The sequence below is a fragment of the Anabrus simplex genome, chromosome 5 (genome assembly GCF_040414725.1).
Source record: "Anabrus simplex isolate iqAnaSimp1 chromosome 5, ASM4041472v1, whole genome shotgun sequence".
Classification (NCBI taxonomy): Eukaryota; Metazoa; Arthropoda; class Insecta; order Orthoptera; family Tettigoniidae; genus Anabrus; species Anabrus simplex.
In genome coordinates this window covers 365,006,447-365,021,826 of record NC_090269.1, presented here as the reverse complement: position 1 = coordinate 365,021,826, position 15,380 = coordinate 365,006,447, and the positions used below count along the sequence as shown (strand labels likewise).

Genomic DNA, 15,380 nt, shown 5'->3' with positions numbered 1-15,380 from the left:
CAGGGTGTTCAAGTTTCATGGCGCAATATTTAAGTCACATTACACTGTAAGAAAGAATATACACAGAAAGAAGGGAAAACTCAACATTTAAAATTATAATCTTAGTACAGAGCACCTTTAGGAGGCATCCTTTGACAAAAACACTTCTGAAAAAGGTGCCTGTCCTAAAAGGGAATATCCTAAGATGAAGCAGATCTATGTGAGACAGTCCTAAGGGGGAAAACTAATGCTTTACATTTACAACCAAAAGGGAAATTGAACATTTTACATTTTAACACAATTTAAGAAAACAAAAGAAAAGGGAACTGTCTCTTAACAAGCATGATGTGACTCGCCAGAAAGGCTAAGTCATTTTAAGAAAAATTTGGCGACTGAAGGAAAAACGGGCAAGCTCCGGCAAAAAAAGAAATTAAACAGAACACTAAATTTGAAGATTACTACCAGAAAGATGAAGAAGCCAAGTGCTTGTTGGAGGGGCCAAAGAGACCCGTCACCTGGAGAAGGCAACCTCTCCCGTCGCCGGTCAGAATTACAAGATGGCTTGGATGCAATCGGCTCTCGCCAAGTGTTCCTCTACCGGAAATGGTGAAATCGTGAAACAACCAATGAGCGTCACTCTTTTTCCTACGTTCGCCAATCACAAATAGTCTTATTATAACCAATGAGGGTCCAGAAAAACAGTTCGTACAAAATACCTCGTGTAGCATCGAGAAATTTCCAAACTGATGCAACCGGAAACTCCTGGAAGCATCCTACCCGATCTGGCACGTGTGCCACCGTATGTCCCATAAGTATTTCATCTTACCTTTAAACGTTTTTAAGACTAATTCTTCACAATAATTAAATAATTTTGAAGTAGTGTCATAACCAAATAATTCTAGATATCTTTACACACAGGAGACATAAAACAAATAAATAAATGATTACATGAATATAAAAATTAATACATGAACATATAAAATTCCTTACAGTCTTCCAAGTCCAAATACATATTTCACAATCACTACAAGTTTATTTTCTACCAGTAGATTTCAGTGTCTTTCATTAATAATTGGTGGTGCTTCCTAGGGTCAGTGGTTCCTAAGCGTGTGCACTCGGCTACTGCTGATGTGACAGACTACTTTTTTCTAGAATATGTTTATAAATTTTTATAATTATATAGCAAAAACACAGAGCTGTGATTATTTTCCTGAGAGTCTGGATTATGCTGGCATATGAGAGTGACTCCATTTTAAATAGTCCATGCACTTAGATTACTTGAGGTAAATAAACATGTTGATAAAGATTGTGTGATTAACAGGGCTCAAATTTCTATGACCTAAAATCTCATGAAATATGCATTCATTTATGGCCGTAAAAGTACCTAAATTAGACCTAAAAGCCTGAAAATATGAGTCATAAGTTATCATTTACATAGTGGTCCGTATTGAAGATATTCAACAATTCAGATGAAGAAAGAGTTCCACCTATTAAATACACATTTATTATAGTAAAAGCTCATTTTATCGTAAGATAAATAGTGCAAAAATGATTATCTATTTGATGCTGTTACCATATGGTACCCCTTGTTCTAGGGCAGTTATCCCTTGTGGATTCTCTCTCTCTAGGTTAAAATGCCATGGTACTAGTTTAGACTTTTCTTGAAGTCATCGTCAGCCATAAATCTTAACCCATTTAACTGTGTGTCTGCCGTCTTGTTAGTGAAATAGAAACAGGGGCCAACCCTGTTGTGTTCCTACTTGGCTGTAGTCTCCAATTCTGGAAATACATTGTCAGTATGTGCATATCCGTGGTTAAGATGTGACCTCAGCAGACTTCGTATCAGTATTTTGATTGGCAACTGCTAAGTCATCGTCATAAGCAAATTTTCAAGAGACATTTGGAGGAAGGTCAGATGTATATAAATTAAACAGTTGGAAGGACTTTTTGCTCATATTTGAACAGATCCCAAAGAAATGCAAGAATGTTCTGATTCACCTCTTTCACAAAAAAAAGGTGATAAAACGGATCTCAGTAATTACAGAGGCATCTTGCTTCTTTCCATTGCTTGCAATATACTGTTGTATGATATGAATACCATGTTGATCCTTATTGAAAGTTGTACTCTTAATAGAGTGAAATGGGTCAACCTATTCAATGCAAGGCTAATGTTAATGTGACTATATTCTCCCAATAGTCAGCTACATTATCATTCCAACATTAACATCACTATAGTACTAGTTTCAGCCACTTGGACCACCATCAGCTATATACATTTAAAAATAGGCACAATACATATCAAAATACACAAAAACATATAAAAATAAAGAACCCACATTAAAATGAGTCTGTAGTAAAAGGCTTGATGGCACCAAGTTCATACATCACATAATGTAGTATGGCAAAAATGTTTGAATAGTAAAATGTTGTGTTGTAAAATATATTCTTAATCCTGTTTAGCCTTATGATAAATGGTGTACTTGACAAGCTTCTCAGACTGAGCTAAGGAGAACATCTGCGAATGTTACTGTGAGATGTGTGGCCCGATTCTGTCGATATGGATCGGTAATGAATAAATGTAGAAATAAAGAATTATAATGGGACAAAAAGCCTTATAAATATGTACTGTATATACATACATACACCATCATTATAGACCATTGTGCCTTTCAGCGTTCAGTCTGCAAGCCTTTGTGAATTTATTAAATGTTGCCACAATCCTCTATTTGCAAGTAATGCTGTGGCCTCATTTAGTTCTATACCTCTTATCTTTAAATCGTTAGAAACTGAGTCTAATCATCGTCGTCTTGGTCTACCTCTACTTCTCACACCCTCCATAACAGAGTCCATTATTCTCCTGGGTAACCTATCCTCCTCCGTTCGCCTAACATGACCCCACCACCGAAGCCAGTTTATGTGTATAGCTTCATCCATCGAGTTAATTCCTAACTTAGCCTTTATCTCCTCGTTCCAAGTACCCTCCTTCCATTGTTCCCACCTGTTTGTACCAGGAATCATTCTCGCTCCTTTCATGTCTGTTATTTCTAACTTATGAATTAGATATACTGAGTCCACCCTGCTTTCGCTCCCGTAAAGCAAAGTTGGTTTGAAAACAGACCGATGTAAAGATAATTTCGTTTGGGAGCTGTCTTCCTTCTTACAGAATACTGTTGATCGCAACTCCGAGATCGCTGCATTAGCTTTACTGCACCTTGATTCAATCTCGCTTACTATATTACCATCCTGGGAGAATACACATTCTAAATACTTGAAATGATCTACCTGTTCCAGCTTTGTATCACCAGTCTCACATTCAGTTCTCTTGGATTTCTTACCTGCTGACATAGTCTTCGAAAGGCTAATTTCCATACCATACTTATTGCACCTATTTTCAGGTTCCAAGATATTAGACTGCAGGCTTTTGGCACAATCTACCAATAAGACCAAGTCATCAGTATAGGCCGGATTGCTTACTATATTTCCTCCTAACTGAATCCTTCCCTGCCACTTTATACCTTTCAGCAGATGATCCATGTAAATTACAAACAACAAAGGTGAAAGATTACAGCCTTGTCTAACCCCTGTAAGTATCCCAAACCAAGAACTCATTCTACCATCAATGAGATACCTTGATAGTTGTTTGTAATCCTTCCTGTTTCCTTGCTTATAGATAGGTGCAATTTCTGCTTTTGTCCAATCTGAAGGTACCTTACCAACACTCCATGCTAATTTTATTACTGTATGAAGCCATTTCATCCCTGCCTTCCCACTATACTTCACCATTTCAGGTCTAATTTCATCTGCTCCTACTGCTTTATGACAGTGGAGTTTATTTACCACCTTTACCACTTCCTCAAGCATAATTTCACCAACATCTTTTGTTCCTCCCCACAAGCTCGGTTGTTTGCGATACCACCAGGAAGATTTCCTTTTACGCTGAGAAGATTTTCGAACTATTCTGTCCACCTGTCCAGTGATTCCCTGGGATCTACATATTATGAGTTCACCTGAATTACCCAAAACACTCTTCATTTCTTTTTTCCCTCCATTCCTAAGATTCTTTATTACTGTCCGGAAAGGTTTCCTTGCTGCTTAACCTAGCCTTTCCAGGTTATTACCAAATTTTTTTTTTTTTTTTTTTTGCTAGGGGCTTTACGTCGCACCGACACAGATAGGTCACCAAAATTTTGCCATGACTTCTTTTTGGATTCAACAACTATTTGTTTTGCTTTGTTTCTTTCATCTACGTACAATTCCCTGTCTGCATCAGCCCTTGTTTGGAGCCATTTCTGATATGCCTTCTTTTTATGTTTACAAGTTGCTCTCGCTTCTTCATTCCACCAAGATGTTTGCTTTTTCCCATCTTTACACACAGTTGTTCCTAGGCATTTCTTTGCTGTTTCTACTACAGCATCCCTGTAGGCCACCCATTCTCTTTCTATATCCTGAACCTGCTTACTGTTCACTGTTCGGAACTTCCCACTAATATTATCCATGTACTTCTGTCTGGTTTCCTAGTCCTGGAGATTTTCTATCCTTATTCATTTGCTGACAGATTTCACTTTCTCTATCGTAGCCTAGAGATACTTAGTTCACTACAGACCATATCGTGATCTGTTTCATCGAAAAATGCCCGAAAAACCTGTACACTCCTAACAGATTTCCTAAATTTGAAGTCGATTAAGATATAGTCTATTATGGATCTGGTACCCCTACCCTCCCATTTGTAGCAGTGAATAGCCTTATGCTTGAAGAATGTATTCGTAACTGCTAAACCCATACTAGCACAGAAGTCCAGCAGACATTTCCCATTCCTATCAGCTTCCATATCTTCCCCACATTTACCAATCACCCTTTCGTATCCTTCAGTTCTATTTCCAACTCTTGCATTGAAATCGCCCATTAGCACTATCCTATTCTTGCTGTTGATCCTGACTACGATGTCACTCAATGCTGCATAAAACTTATCAACTTCATTCTCGTCTGCATCGTCACATGGTGAATACACTGAGGTAATTCTCGTCCTAGTTCCTCCAATTGCCAAATATATCCACATCATTCGCTCGTTTACATGCCTAACAGAAACTATGTTGTGTGCAATAGTATTCCTGATGAACAGCCCTACCCCAGACTCTGCCCTTCCCTTTATAACACTCGTCAAGTACAGTTTATAATTTCCTTTCTCTTCCTTGTTATCTCCCCTTACCCAAATATCACTTGCTTCTAGCACATCCAGATGCATCCTCTCTGCTGACCCAGTCATTTTTACTCTCTTTCTTCCATAAGCCCCATTAATATTGATAGCTCCTCATCAAATTCCATTTCGTTCGCCAAGTTGTTTCCAAGAAGTCCCTCGCCTGTCAAATGGGAGTGGGACTCTGTTACTCCCAGAGGTCCGAGGCTTGCTTAAAATGTTCTGAGCTCGGTAAATTCATGAAGCATAATGCTACCGTACTTACACATAGTCCAAGTGAAGATTTCTCTAACGAGTTAGGGATCACTTGTGGATTGTATAGCCCTTCCCGCCTGAGCACAAGGAGAGCCAAGACTCAGAATATGTCTGAGATTCCCATTCCGTAGCAACTGGTATCCCGATTCTCAGGACCACTTACTAGGCCACTCTGCCATTGCTCATGGTTCACAAACTAGAACGTTACAGTAACCCACACGTTACAGTAACCCACACCATGAATTTCCTATCCTCTCCATCATTTTAACTCATACTTATCTCTATAGTATGGAATTGTGGGTTAATCGGTTGCACACTTTTCTTTATGAAGATATACTGGTTGGTTTCCAGAAGCCTTATTTTTAATAATAGTGTCAATTATAAATCCATTAGTCAGGCCTTTTGGAATGGATGTCATATCTATCCGCTTCAGCGTTCGTTGGAGCCTATGTACTTCCTGGTTCATTTTGTGTTAATGGCATCAGCGATCATGGTTTTGATACCGTGATGACAAGTATTTCTAAGAGCTTCATAGTGTTTGCAGGCATCCAAGACGTGCAAAGGCTTCTGTTTCACTGTGGCAACAGTGGTTTCCGGTTTTGGACCTGTCTGGTTACGTCAGGACTCTGTAGACATGAGCAGTGAATTTGAGTGATCCCTTTGTTCTCTGCTAGATAATCACTAAGGATTTGTTACCCATCTGTTGGTGACCATATGTTCTTTGAACTTTCATATTCTCTCAGGCACAGGCCTTTGTTTCAACTGCTGGGTACTTACAAGCTCTGGATTGAGCTGCATGCTAGATACACCTAATTTGTGCATATGTCCATCTGTTTAAGCACTGACGTTACATGTGTCACCTGCATGAATATTTTTATAGCTAATAAGGACACGGTGTACATAAATGTTTTGGAGTTAAGCTTTCCAGGTAGCTCTGGAGAGTCTAAGCCCTTTGTATTTCTGTGGATATCAGTTGGTAGTTTTAATATTTCTTTCAGGATAATCGTAATTAATACATCAACACCTGAGATAAATTTTGCTGGTAGACTTTGCAATGGTGCTTTTTGAAGAGGAAAGGCAAGGGTTGGGCGGATTAACAAGGATAATACAGAACACTACAGTTATGTTTGGCAGTTGAGGTGCAATTGAATAACCAAAGTCTTAAACAACATTCTGAAGAAAAATTCCTTGGAGGATGTGATCAATAGAGATATTGTAGGAAATGGTGAACCTTGCATTTACAATTCACTACCCAGCATGATTTTTGCGCCAAAGCATCTTATACGTGATTTTAACTAAATAAGGTCTCCTGATTTCAGAAATGTCATTGGTTCTATTGTATCACATCTAGTTTTCTTGTTACTTGTCATTTACTGTCTGAAAATGTATCATTGCAGCACAGTGCTGCTTTCTGATAACAGCGAATCAGCTTTTGTTAGAGTGGCCTTGGTTTGCTTTGTTAATGTTGCGTACATTTGTCAATCCAAACCTCCTCCACTGACTATGTCCCCTCCATTGAATTAGTCATATAACAGAGTCTATTTTTAGCTCGTGGTAGCGGCAATGCGGTGAAGCCAGTCGGTTGCGTCGTGAATGTGGCAGAAGTCTGAACTTTTTATACTGTGTTGTTGTGTTGCGAAAATGGCAAGTGTGTCAGGAATTAGAAGAAGTTGTGTGAATAAGCCAGACTCATTCTGTTACATGTATAGGTGTTATATTATGAAGGGACAGAGTAGGCCAATAACTGCATCAGTGAAATGTTTATATTATGCATATTTTAAGGTAAAATTAGGAGACTTGAACAAGTCGTAAGTTCCCCGCGTAATTTGTAAAACGTGCCTTGAAAACCTACGACAGTGGAGCATTGGGAAATGTAAGGCTCTTCTATTTGGGTTGGGAATGGTTTGGCGTGAGCCCCAGGATCATACCAGGGACTGTTACTTTTGCTTGTGTAAAGTAGCAGGATTCAATAAGAGAAACAAGGACAGTATTGTGAACCCGAATTTAAAGTCGGCGATGAGACCTGTTCCTCATGGACCGGAAATTCCAGTTTACCTGACTCTGACGGTTCCTCAAATTCTGATAACGAGCAAGTTGATATGGATTTTTCACCTGCCGCAGATGCAGTAAGTCCACAATTGTTTAAACAGTCGGAGTTGAGTGGTCTGATACGAGAACTTGGTCTCACAAAGGAAAAGAGTGAACTGCTAGGGTTATGATTGAAAGAAAAAACCTTCTTGTGCCTGGAACTACCTTTTCTTGATATAGACATAGAGATAAGGAGTTCAGGAAGTATTTCAAGAAGGAAGAGATGATCTGACCTACGGCTGTGACATTCCAGGATTGATAGAACAGCTAGGGAGGAATTACAATCCTGAAGAATGGAGATTGATTGTGGATTCCTCTAAGAGGTACTTAAAGGCTATACTACTACATAACGGAAACATTCTAGCTTCGATTCCTGTAGCACATTCCGTTTCACTAAAAGAAAATTATATCACAGTGCAAACTGTTTTAGATTAAAATCAAATATCTTGAGCATCAGTGGGATGTGTGTAGTGACTTGAAGGTGTGTGGTGTTCTATTAGGACAACAAGCAGGCTCAACTAAATTTCCTTCTTATTTATGTGAATGGGACAGCAGAGCTAGGGTCAAACACTGGTCTACACCTTCCTGGCCCAAGAGACAAGTTTTGACACCGGGTGTGAAAAATGTTACAAATGCTGCCTTAGTTGAACCACAAAAATTTATTTTCCCACCGCTACACATCAAACTGGGAATCATGAAGCATTTTGTTACGGCTTGGGACAAAAGTAGCCCGTGTTTTGAGTACATTGCAAATTTCCAGATGTATCTGATGCTAAAGTCAAGGAAGGCATTTTTAATGGACCATAAATTAGAAAGCTTCTGAAAGACAGATACTTTGAACAGACAATGAATGCCGTGGAACTTGCTGCATGGAATTTAATAAGAGACATCATAACGAAGTTCCTAGGAATTGTAAAGGATGAACAATACGAAACAATAGTGAAAATGATGTTGGGTGATATGAATGAGTTGGGGTGTAGAATGAGTCTGAACCTGCACTTCCTTCATTCTCATGTCGATCATTTTCCAGAAAATCTTGGGGCTATTAATGTAGAGATGGGAGAGAGGTTCCACCAGGACATCAAGGAGGCAGAAGGAAGATCCCAGGGGAGGTGGGATGAACCAGTGATGGCCAACTACTTTAGGTGTTTGAAAAGAGAAGACAAACTTGATGCTTCAGATGCTGGGCAGCCAAGTGTTCATTCCAAGAGGACATCTAGGACTGTCAAAGTTTATTTTGTTCACATTTATGAATTCATGACTGTATAAATATTCATTTATGAAGTTACATTGTTTGCTTATAAATCACATTTAATTGTCAACATAAATTGATTTCATTGCCTCAGAGTTGTTTGTTTATGTGTTTTTGTGTAAATCAGTATTATATTACAATGAATCCTAAATATTTTATTGTAATTTTATACTCAATAATTATTCATTTTATATAATAATTCAAGACAATATTCAACTATTTCAAAAAATATATTATTATTATTATTATTATTATTATTATTATTATTATTATTATTATTATTATTATTATTAACTTTATTGGCCACATTGGACCACTTGAGTCTTCCATGTACACTTTTTCTTTGAAGGTTGTACTGTTTGATTCTTCTTATCTGCCCAGTACTTCTTTATTCGTTCTGATCGCAGTATTCCTAATTCATCTGAAATCTGTACAGGCCTTCTGTGCATCAAAATATATAATATATTAATACAAAACATTATAAATATTTACAAAATTATCAACATTTTTCAGTACTTTTTATATGCAATATTCCAGTCCGTCTCTTATTTTGATATACCTATTTCGAGAAAACGTGACATGATACGTAGAAACGGACAACGGATTCGTGTTCAGCGACCCAAAATTAGTTAAGATCACCTATCACATCTCTTGCTGCAAAAAAATGTTTGAAAATGCTGGGTTGTGTTATTGGTTTGTTTTTTGTAAACAGATGGCAATAAACAGAGAGGGATGACCAGCGAACATTATGCTAGGAAACCATCCACTAGAAAGTGTGGAAAGCTTTAGATACCTCGACAGTGTAATATCCCAAGATACACTAGCCACAAAGGAGGTGGCAAATAGAAAGCAGAAGAGCTCTCACTTTTACCAACGAGTACGAACACTCCTCAAGGATCTCAAAGTACCAACAAAATCAAAGCTAGTGATGTTAAATCAGTACTTCATACCAATCTTAACCTATGGTATTGAAACCTGCAACCCTCACTAAGAAAGACTCATCAAGGTTGCAGGCATCTGAGATGAAGTTCCTTAGGTCCACAATTCAAAAAACTAAACTGGACAAGTTAAGGAATGATGTAGTTAGGAAGGAAGCTGGGATTGTTACATCATTGTTAGATCAGGTCAGCATGTCCAGACTGAGATGGTTTTGGCATGTAAGGAGGGTGGAGCCAACAAGGAGAGCATATATTAACTTGGAGAGACATGTGGCAGGGAAACGGATGGTGGGAAGACCAAGAACCCACTGGATGGACATCATAAAGATGGATATTGCAGATCAGGGAAGGACACTGGAAGACGTCATTAACAACAGAACGTATCTCAATAAGACAATACCCCGGAAACTGGAACTGTAAAGTGAAGATTATGACGATTTTTGTTGGTTACTCTGTATTTATGTTATTTTTTCATGTTGCATCTCCATTATGATGGTGAGTAGTCTTGTAGATAAATGTAGAAAAGATAGAATCTTATGTGTTTTTCTTTTATGTCATCAAACACTTTTACAGTATCCAAGAACACCAAAACATTATTCTTCTCAGATTTGACTGTATAAATACTTTTTAGGATAAGGGTATTAATTTGATTGACAGTAGAAGAGATGAACTTGGGTTGATATTCACATAAATCCACGAATAGGCCTAATGATTGTAAATATTTTTAAGAATATATACTACATTCAAAGGACATAATAGATTGTACTATGTCTCCAGTCTGATAGGTCAGTGGTATCACCTCCAAAGAAACAGGTACTCCAGCTCATCATTTGTGGTATAAAATTATATATTATTATACTGTTACAAATTACAGTAGGTATATCTTGTTATAACTTTCAGTAAGATAATTGATTTCTACCTTGTAGTCATTTCATTTGTAGTTAGCGTTTCTACCTGAATATTCGTGCATTAGTGAACTCAGTGCTGCTTATCCTTGTTAGTCTGTTTAAAAAGTTTAAATATAGCAAGAAATAGGATGGGAAGGACAGAGGGTTGTGGTGAATAGGAGGAAATGATAAAAGAAAATTACTGATCTGTAAGTAAAGTTAACTGTCGGTGACAATCTAGAGTGTGGTTAATATAATGCTGGTGGGAAACCTGTTTATATGTGAAAAACTGTATAAGTTTAGTGTTTTAATAAGTCATTGAGAAAGAAACTTTGCTTTTAGTCTCTTCATGAGCATTCAGATGAAAGTTAGGTTATAGATTTAGTTTTGTCTTGCATCTACAGGAAATAGAATTTTTTTTTAGATCTTGGGGATTAGAGTTGTTCATACATATTTCTAACTTGAAATTAGTTATCTTAATGATGACTGCTGCTGAATATGCTTTCATTCATGCATGTACATGAATCATTTTGAACTGAAGATAATACATTCCCATTTTAAAATTGTTGGTATGGAACACTAATGGGTACCACACACGGAATGTGTTCTATTCATGTTTTATGTTGTTATGATAAACAGTTAGAATTATCTTAATTCAGTTGGAGGAGTAGTATTGCACTATGTTAACTACCGACTTTATATAGGTGTGTTAATGTTGATATCCTTTCCTAGAAGTGGTGTGTTGTATCTTTCTTGTTGTAGATGCAATCTGTGATTACTTTGGTGTGAAGATAACCATGTATTTTGCGTGGCTGGGTCACTACACTACTGCTCTCATTGTTCCAGCTGTTGTTGGGTTTGTGTATTGGGTAATGTATCTCACCCCTTTCTAACCTTTAACTGCATGTTTTACTCAAGACCTTTCAATTCTCCCTTTTTTCTCTAAACATTTGTAATCATTTTTTGTAGATACTTTTTTGGTGCATGTTTTTAGATCAAATACATTTTGTACAGATTTTAGTATGAATGTAGCATGTATATAAACATTGGTCATTAGTTTTTACCTAGTTAAATACAGTAATTAACTATGATTTATTCTCTGTAATATTGTTTTCCTGAATATATGAACTTCAAATTCAAACATAGATTGTGTCAAAGTGATATTTCGAATATAACCCAACCTGAAGGAGTATTTGACTGTATCCATTCCCTGTCAAAATTTCTCATTTTTCTGTTGAACTATTACCAGGATTGAACCTGAACTATTATAGATATCAAGAAGCAGTAATAGCATGAGTGATGGAAAATCATATGTATTTTAAAGTTCATTCTGGAATTTCTCATGTAATTATTTCAACAAGATCAAAAATTTTACTGACTGCTCATAGCACGATGGTTAGGTAGCATCAGTGCACATCTCCAGTTTACAGAATATAATATTCCACATCTTTTCCAGTGAACTTTCGAGTTAATTCTTTCAATAGTTTGTATTCGAAAACTTTTACTGTTCTGCATAGACTAAAGGTGCATAATATTTTATGATGTAGGTATTCTGGACTATCCTGTAGCATATAATTAGATAGTTGAAACTGTACAATGAGAATTTGTTTTGTTGTTTCCTTTCATCACAAAAACTATTTGAAAAGATGGTATAATATTCTTCCAACCAAGTGATAAGATAATGAAATATATTTTACCCAATGACAAAGTTGTATTACAGAAACCATTATGAGATTTTAAAAAAAGTTTCAGTAGGAGAGAAATTGTTAGTAATAAAGCTAATGATGAAGAAGTGATTCTATGTCTGTGAGATTTGTTTCCACTTTCACAAACTTCAACTATTCATTAAATATGGAAATGTGTAGCAGTCTGTAGAGATCACTTGCTTTAGCTGTTGTAAATGTGCAAACATTTCAGCTTACCTTCAGTGAAGAATTCTACTGGGGAGCCCCATCAAGATTCCTGTCCGTATTTAACATCATTGGTGTGGTTCCCAGGGATCATTGAATTTCCATTTGTAATCAGTTCTTCCTGAGAGATTACAAAGTAAACATCATAAATTAATTGCTGTTTGGTCATCATGTTTAGATCCTGATCTTATTGATAAACATAAAGATTTCATATGATTTCCATTTAATAAGAGCTTTTATCTCTTTATTATTTTTTTCCTTTTTAATTTGCTGCCTAGTATTTTGGAAGATTATTGAAATATTAACTGAAAAAAACCTAAGTATTTATATTAACTCAAGCTAGGAAACACTGAAAGTTTTGGCTTCTAAATTAACCAACCACATAATGACAGTTTTCAGAAGATTTCAAAGATTATTATCTAGGTATTTTATAACAGAGTTTGCGTATTTTGATAAACAATGACACAAAATTGTTTAGATTCTCCTTGAAGATGTGATTTACCTTCATAGTCCTAGTATTTATTTTTATGTACTGCAGCAGTGATGGAATTCTGGTTTCAAAAGTTGGATGAAAGAACTCGGATGCCAATTTTCTTCTGTCTGCTATATTTTCTGAACTGTCCTTCTTACTAAAGGTATTACACATGTTCCTCTACAAACTCACTTCCTAAAAGACCAGTCTCCTAGTACAAAGTATTTAGAAACATTTTAAATCTGTTACAGTACTGTAATGATCTGCAATCTGATCATCAGTTCTGTGAACAGAAATCAAAATCATCTCCACAGATACTGAAATTCTGTCTTTTTATCCTGACTATTTATCGGGAATACTTCCTATGATTTACCATGTAGCGGATGGTACAAGGGCAACCAGGTTCACAAACTAGTATAAAGAGTTTGCTTCTGGCAAAAAACTCAAAAGCCCTGACCAGATCAGTGAATGCAGTGAAGAGTGGTTTCTGCTGCTCGCAGCACTTCTTGTGCAGCTGGCATAGTAAGAATGTCGTGTCTATGGTAGATCGGCCAGCTGTAAAAGTGCACTGTTACTCCAGAGGGACACAGGAGGAAATATTTTGTTGGCACTCATGTTCTTGTGGCATATCTAAACAATGCTGGAAAGATGCACTTAATGTTTGTGCAAAGGCTTTCTTACAATATTCAGAAGTGAGATGCCATGGTAGTTGTTACAACCACTTTGGTCACTTTTCCACTTGTTAAGTGTGATAATTTTGACATAGTACACATCATGAGGAACATAACCCTCTTCCCAAGAGAAGCAGAAGAGCAGGTGCAGATGCTGTAGTAGTGTATATTTTATGCTCTTCAATACTCGGGAAGGAATGAAGATATGCCTCGTCATCTGGAACCTTCTTGAAATGAAATGGCGTATGGCTTTTAGTGCCGAGAATGTCCGAGGACATGTTCGGCTCGCCAGATGCAGGTCTTTTGATTTGACCCCCGTAGGCGACCTGCATGTTGTGATGAGGATGAAATAATGATGAAGATGAAGACGACACATACGCCCAACCCCCTTGCCAGCAAAATTAACCAATGATGGTTAAAATTCCTGACCCTGCCGGGAATCGAACTCGGGAACCCTGTGACCAAAGGCCAGCACGCTAACCATTTAGCCATGGAGCCGGAGGGAACCTTCGTGCATGAAAGGGAGTCCTTGGCTCAGCTGAGCTCTTCCATTGACTCCAGGATATCTAGCTTCTTAGTAATTGACTTCTGTGGGATGGCATCAAGGGTATTTCTGGAGTACGGCTTATGGAACATAGGATTCCATCTGTTTGCCTTAATTTACGTTCTTCTTCTTCTTCTTCTTCTTCTTCTTCTTCTACTACTACTTCTTCTTCTTCTTCTTCTTCTCCTCCTCCTCCTCCTCTTCACCCCACATTGGCTCAGTGTCTACTATTTTAATTTATTTATTTATTTGTTTATTTATTTATAATATAAAGTAAGCAAATGTATATAAAATGATATCGTTTTTCATTTTTCTTTGCTATAGTCCATGAAGGACTTTGTTCTTTTTGGGCAACTTGTGAAGTGACATCATTCGCAGTGAATATTGCATTGTTTGCGTAAGCATTTTGAACAAGGTTCGTGGAAGCTAGGAATTGTGCACATCTTTTGATGATATCCATAAATTGCTAGCCGAGCTAGGGCACTCCGTATGTTGTTGTTTGGTTTGGCCCAGTTACTGTTTATCGTTGTGTCAGTAGAGTAAAATTTTCTGACTTCTTTCTCCATCTCTGCCTGAAGAGTTCCATTTCATCGGGGTGAAGGACAGGTGTCTGTTCAGTCGGAGGTCTTCTGTTAGGAATGTTTTTCTTTTTAACTCATAGACGTGTCTCAAAGGCGAGCGGTATGACACTACAAGGGTCTTTTTTCAAGAACATTCTAGAAATTTGAGATTAGATACTGCTAGATGTTCCCAGATTATTTGTATACCATATACGAGCACTGGTTCTATTTTTGTTCAGAAATGTTTCACGGCTGTTTTGAGGCTGAGTTTAGTGAAGTTTTTGATTTCATATATCCTTTTGATAGCAGCCCTTTTTCTCATGTGGATTCGAAATGATATCCATGGGTTGAAGGTTTATTCCCAAGTATCTGAACGAGTTTACAATTTACTTTTTTTTTTTTTAAATCCTGTCCTCAGCTGTGATTCTCTCACTTCACCTGAATATCATCATAACAGTTTTTTTCTTTGTATTCATTTATATTCTGTTCTCCTCTGCCCATAACTGTAGACTATTTTATAACCTTGTGTAGGTCTTTTTTGTTAGTTGATAACAGGGCCAAGTTGTCTGCATATACATACAAGGTGATAACCGTGCCTTTACTAATTATCCTTGTGATGTCAGCTAATCA

At 37.1% G+C, this 15,380-nt stretch overlaps 1 protein-coding gene across 1 annotated transcript in view; it reads left to right on the top strand.

Annotated features, from left to right (window-relative positions):
* wwk (white walker) overlaps nucleotides 1-15,380 on the top strand; it is a 260,834-nt gene that overhangs the window by 83,397 nt on the left and 162,057 nt on the right. Inside the window, exon 6 of the mRNA XM_067147682.2 lies at nucleotides 11,356-11,462. Coding sequence (XP_067003783.2) covers nucleotides 11,356-11,462 — 107 coding nt within the window. The remainder of the gene's footprint in view (nucleotides 1-11,355; nucleotides 11,463-15,380) is intronic.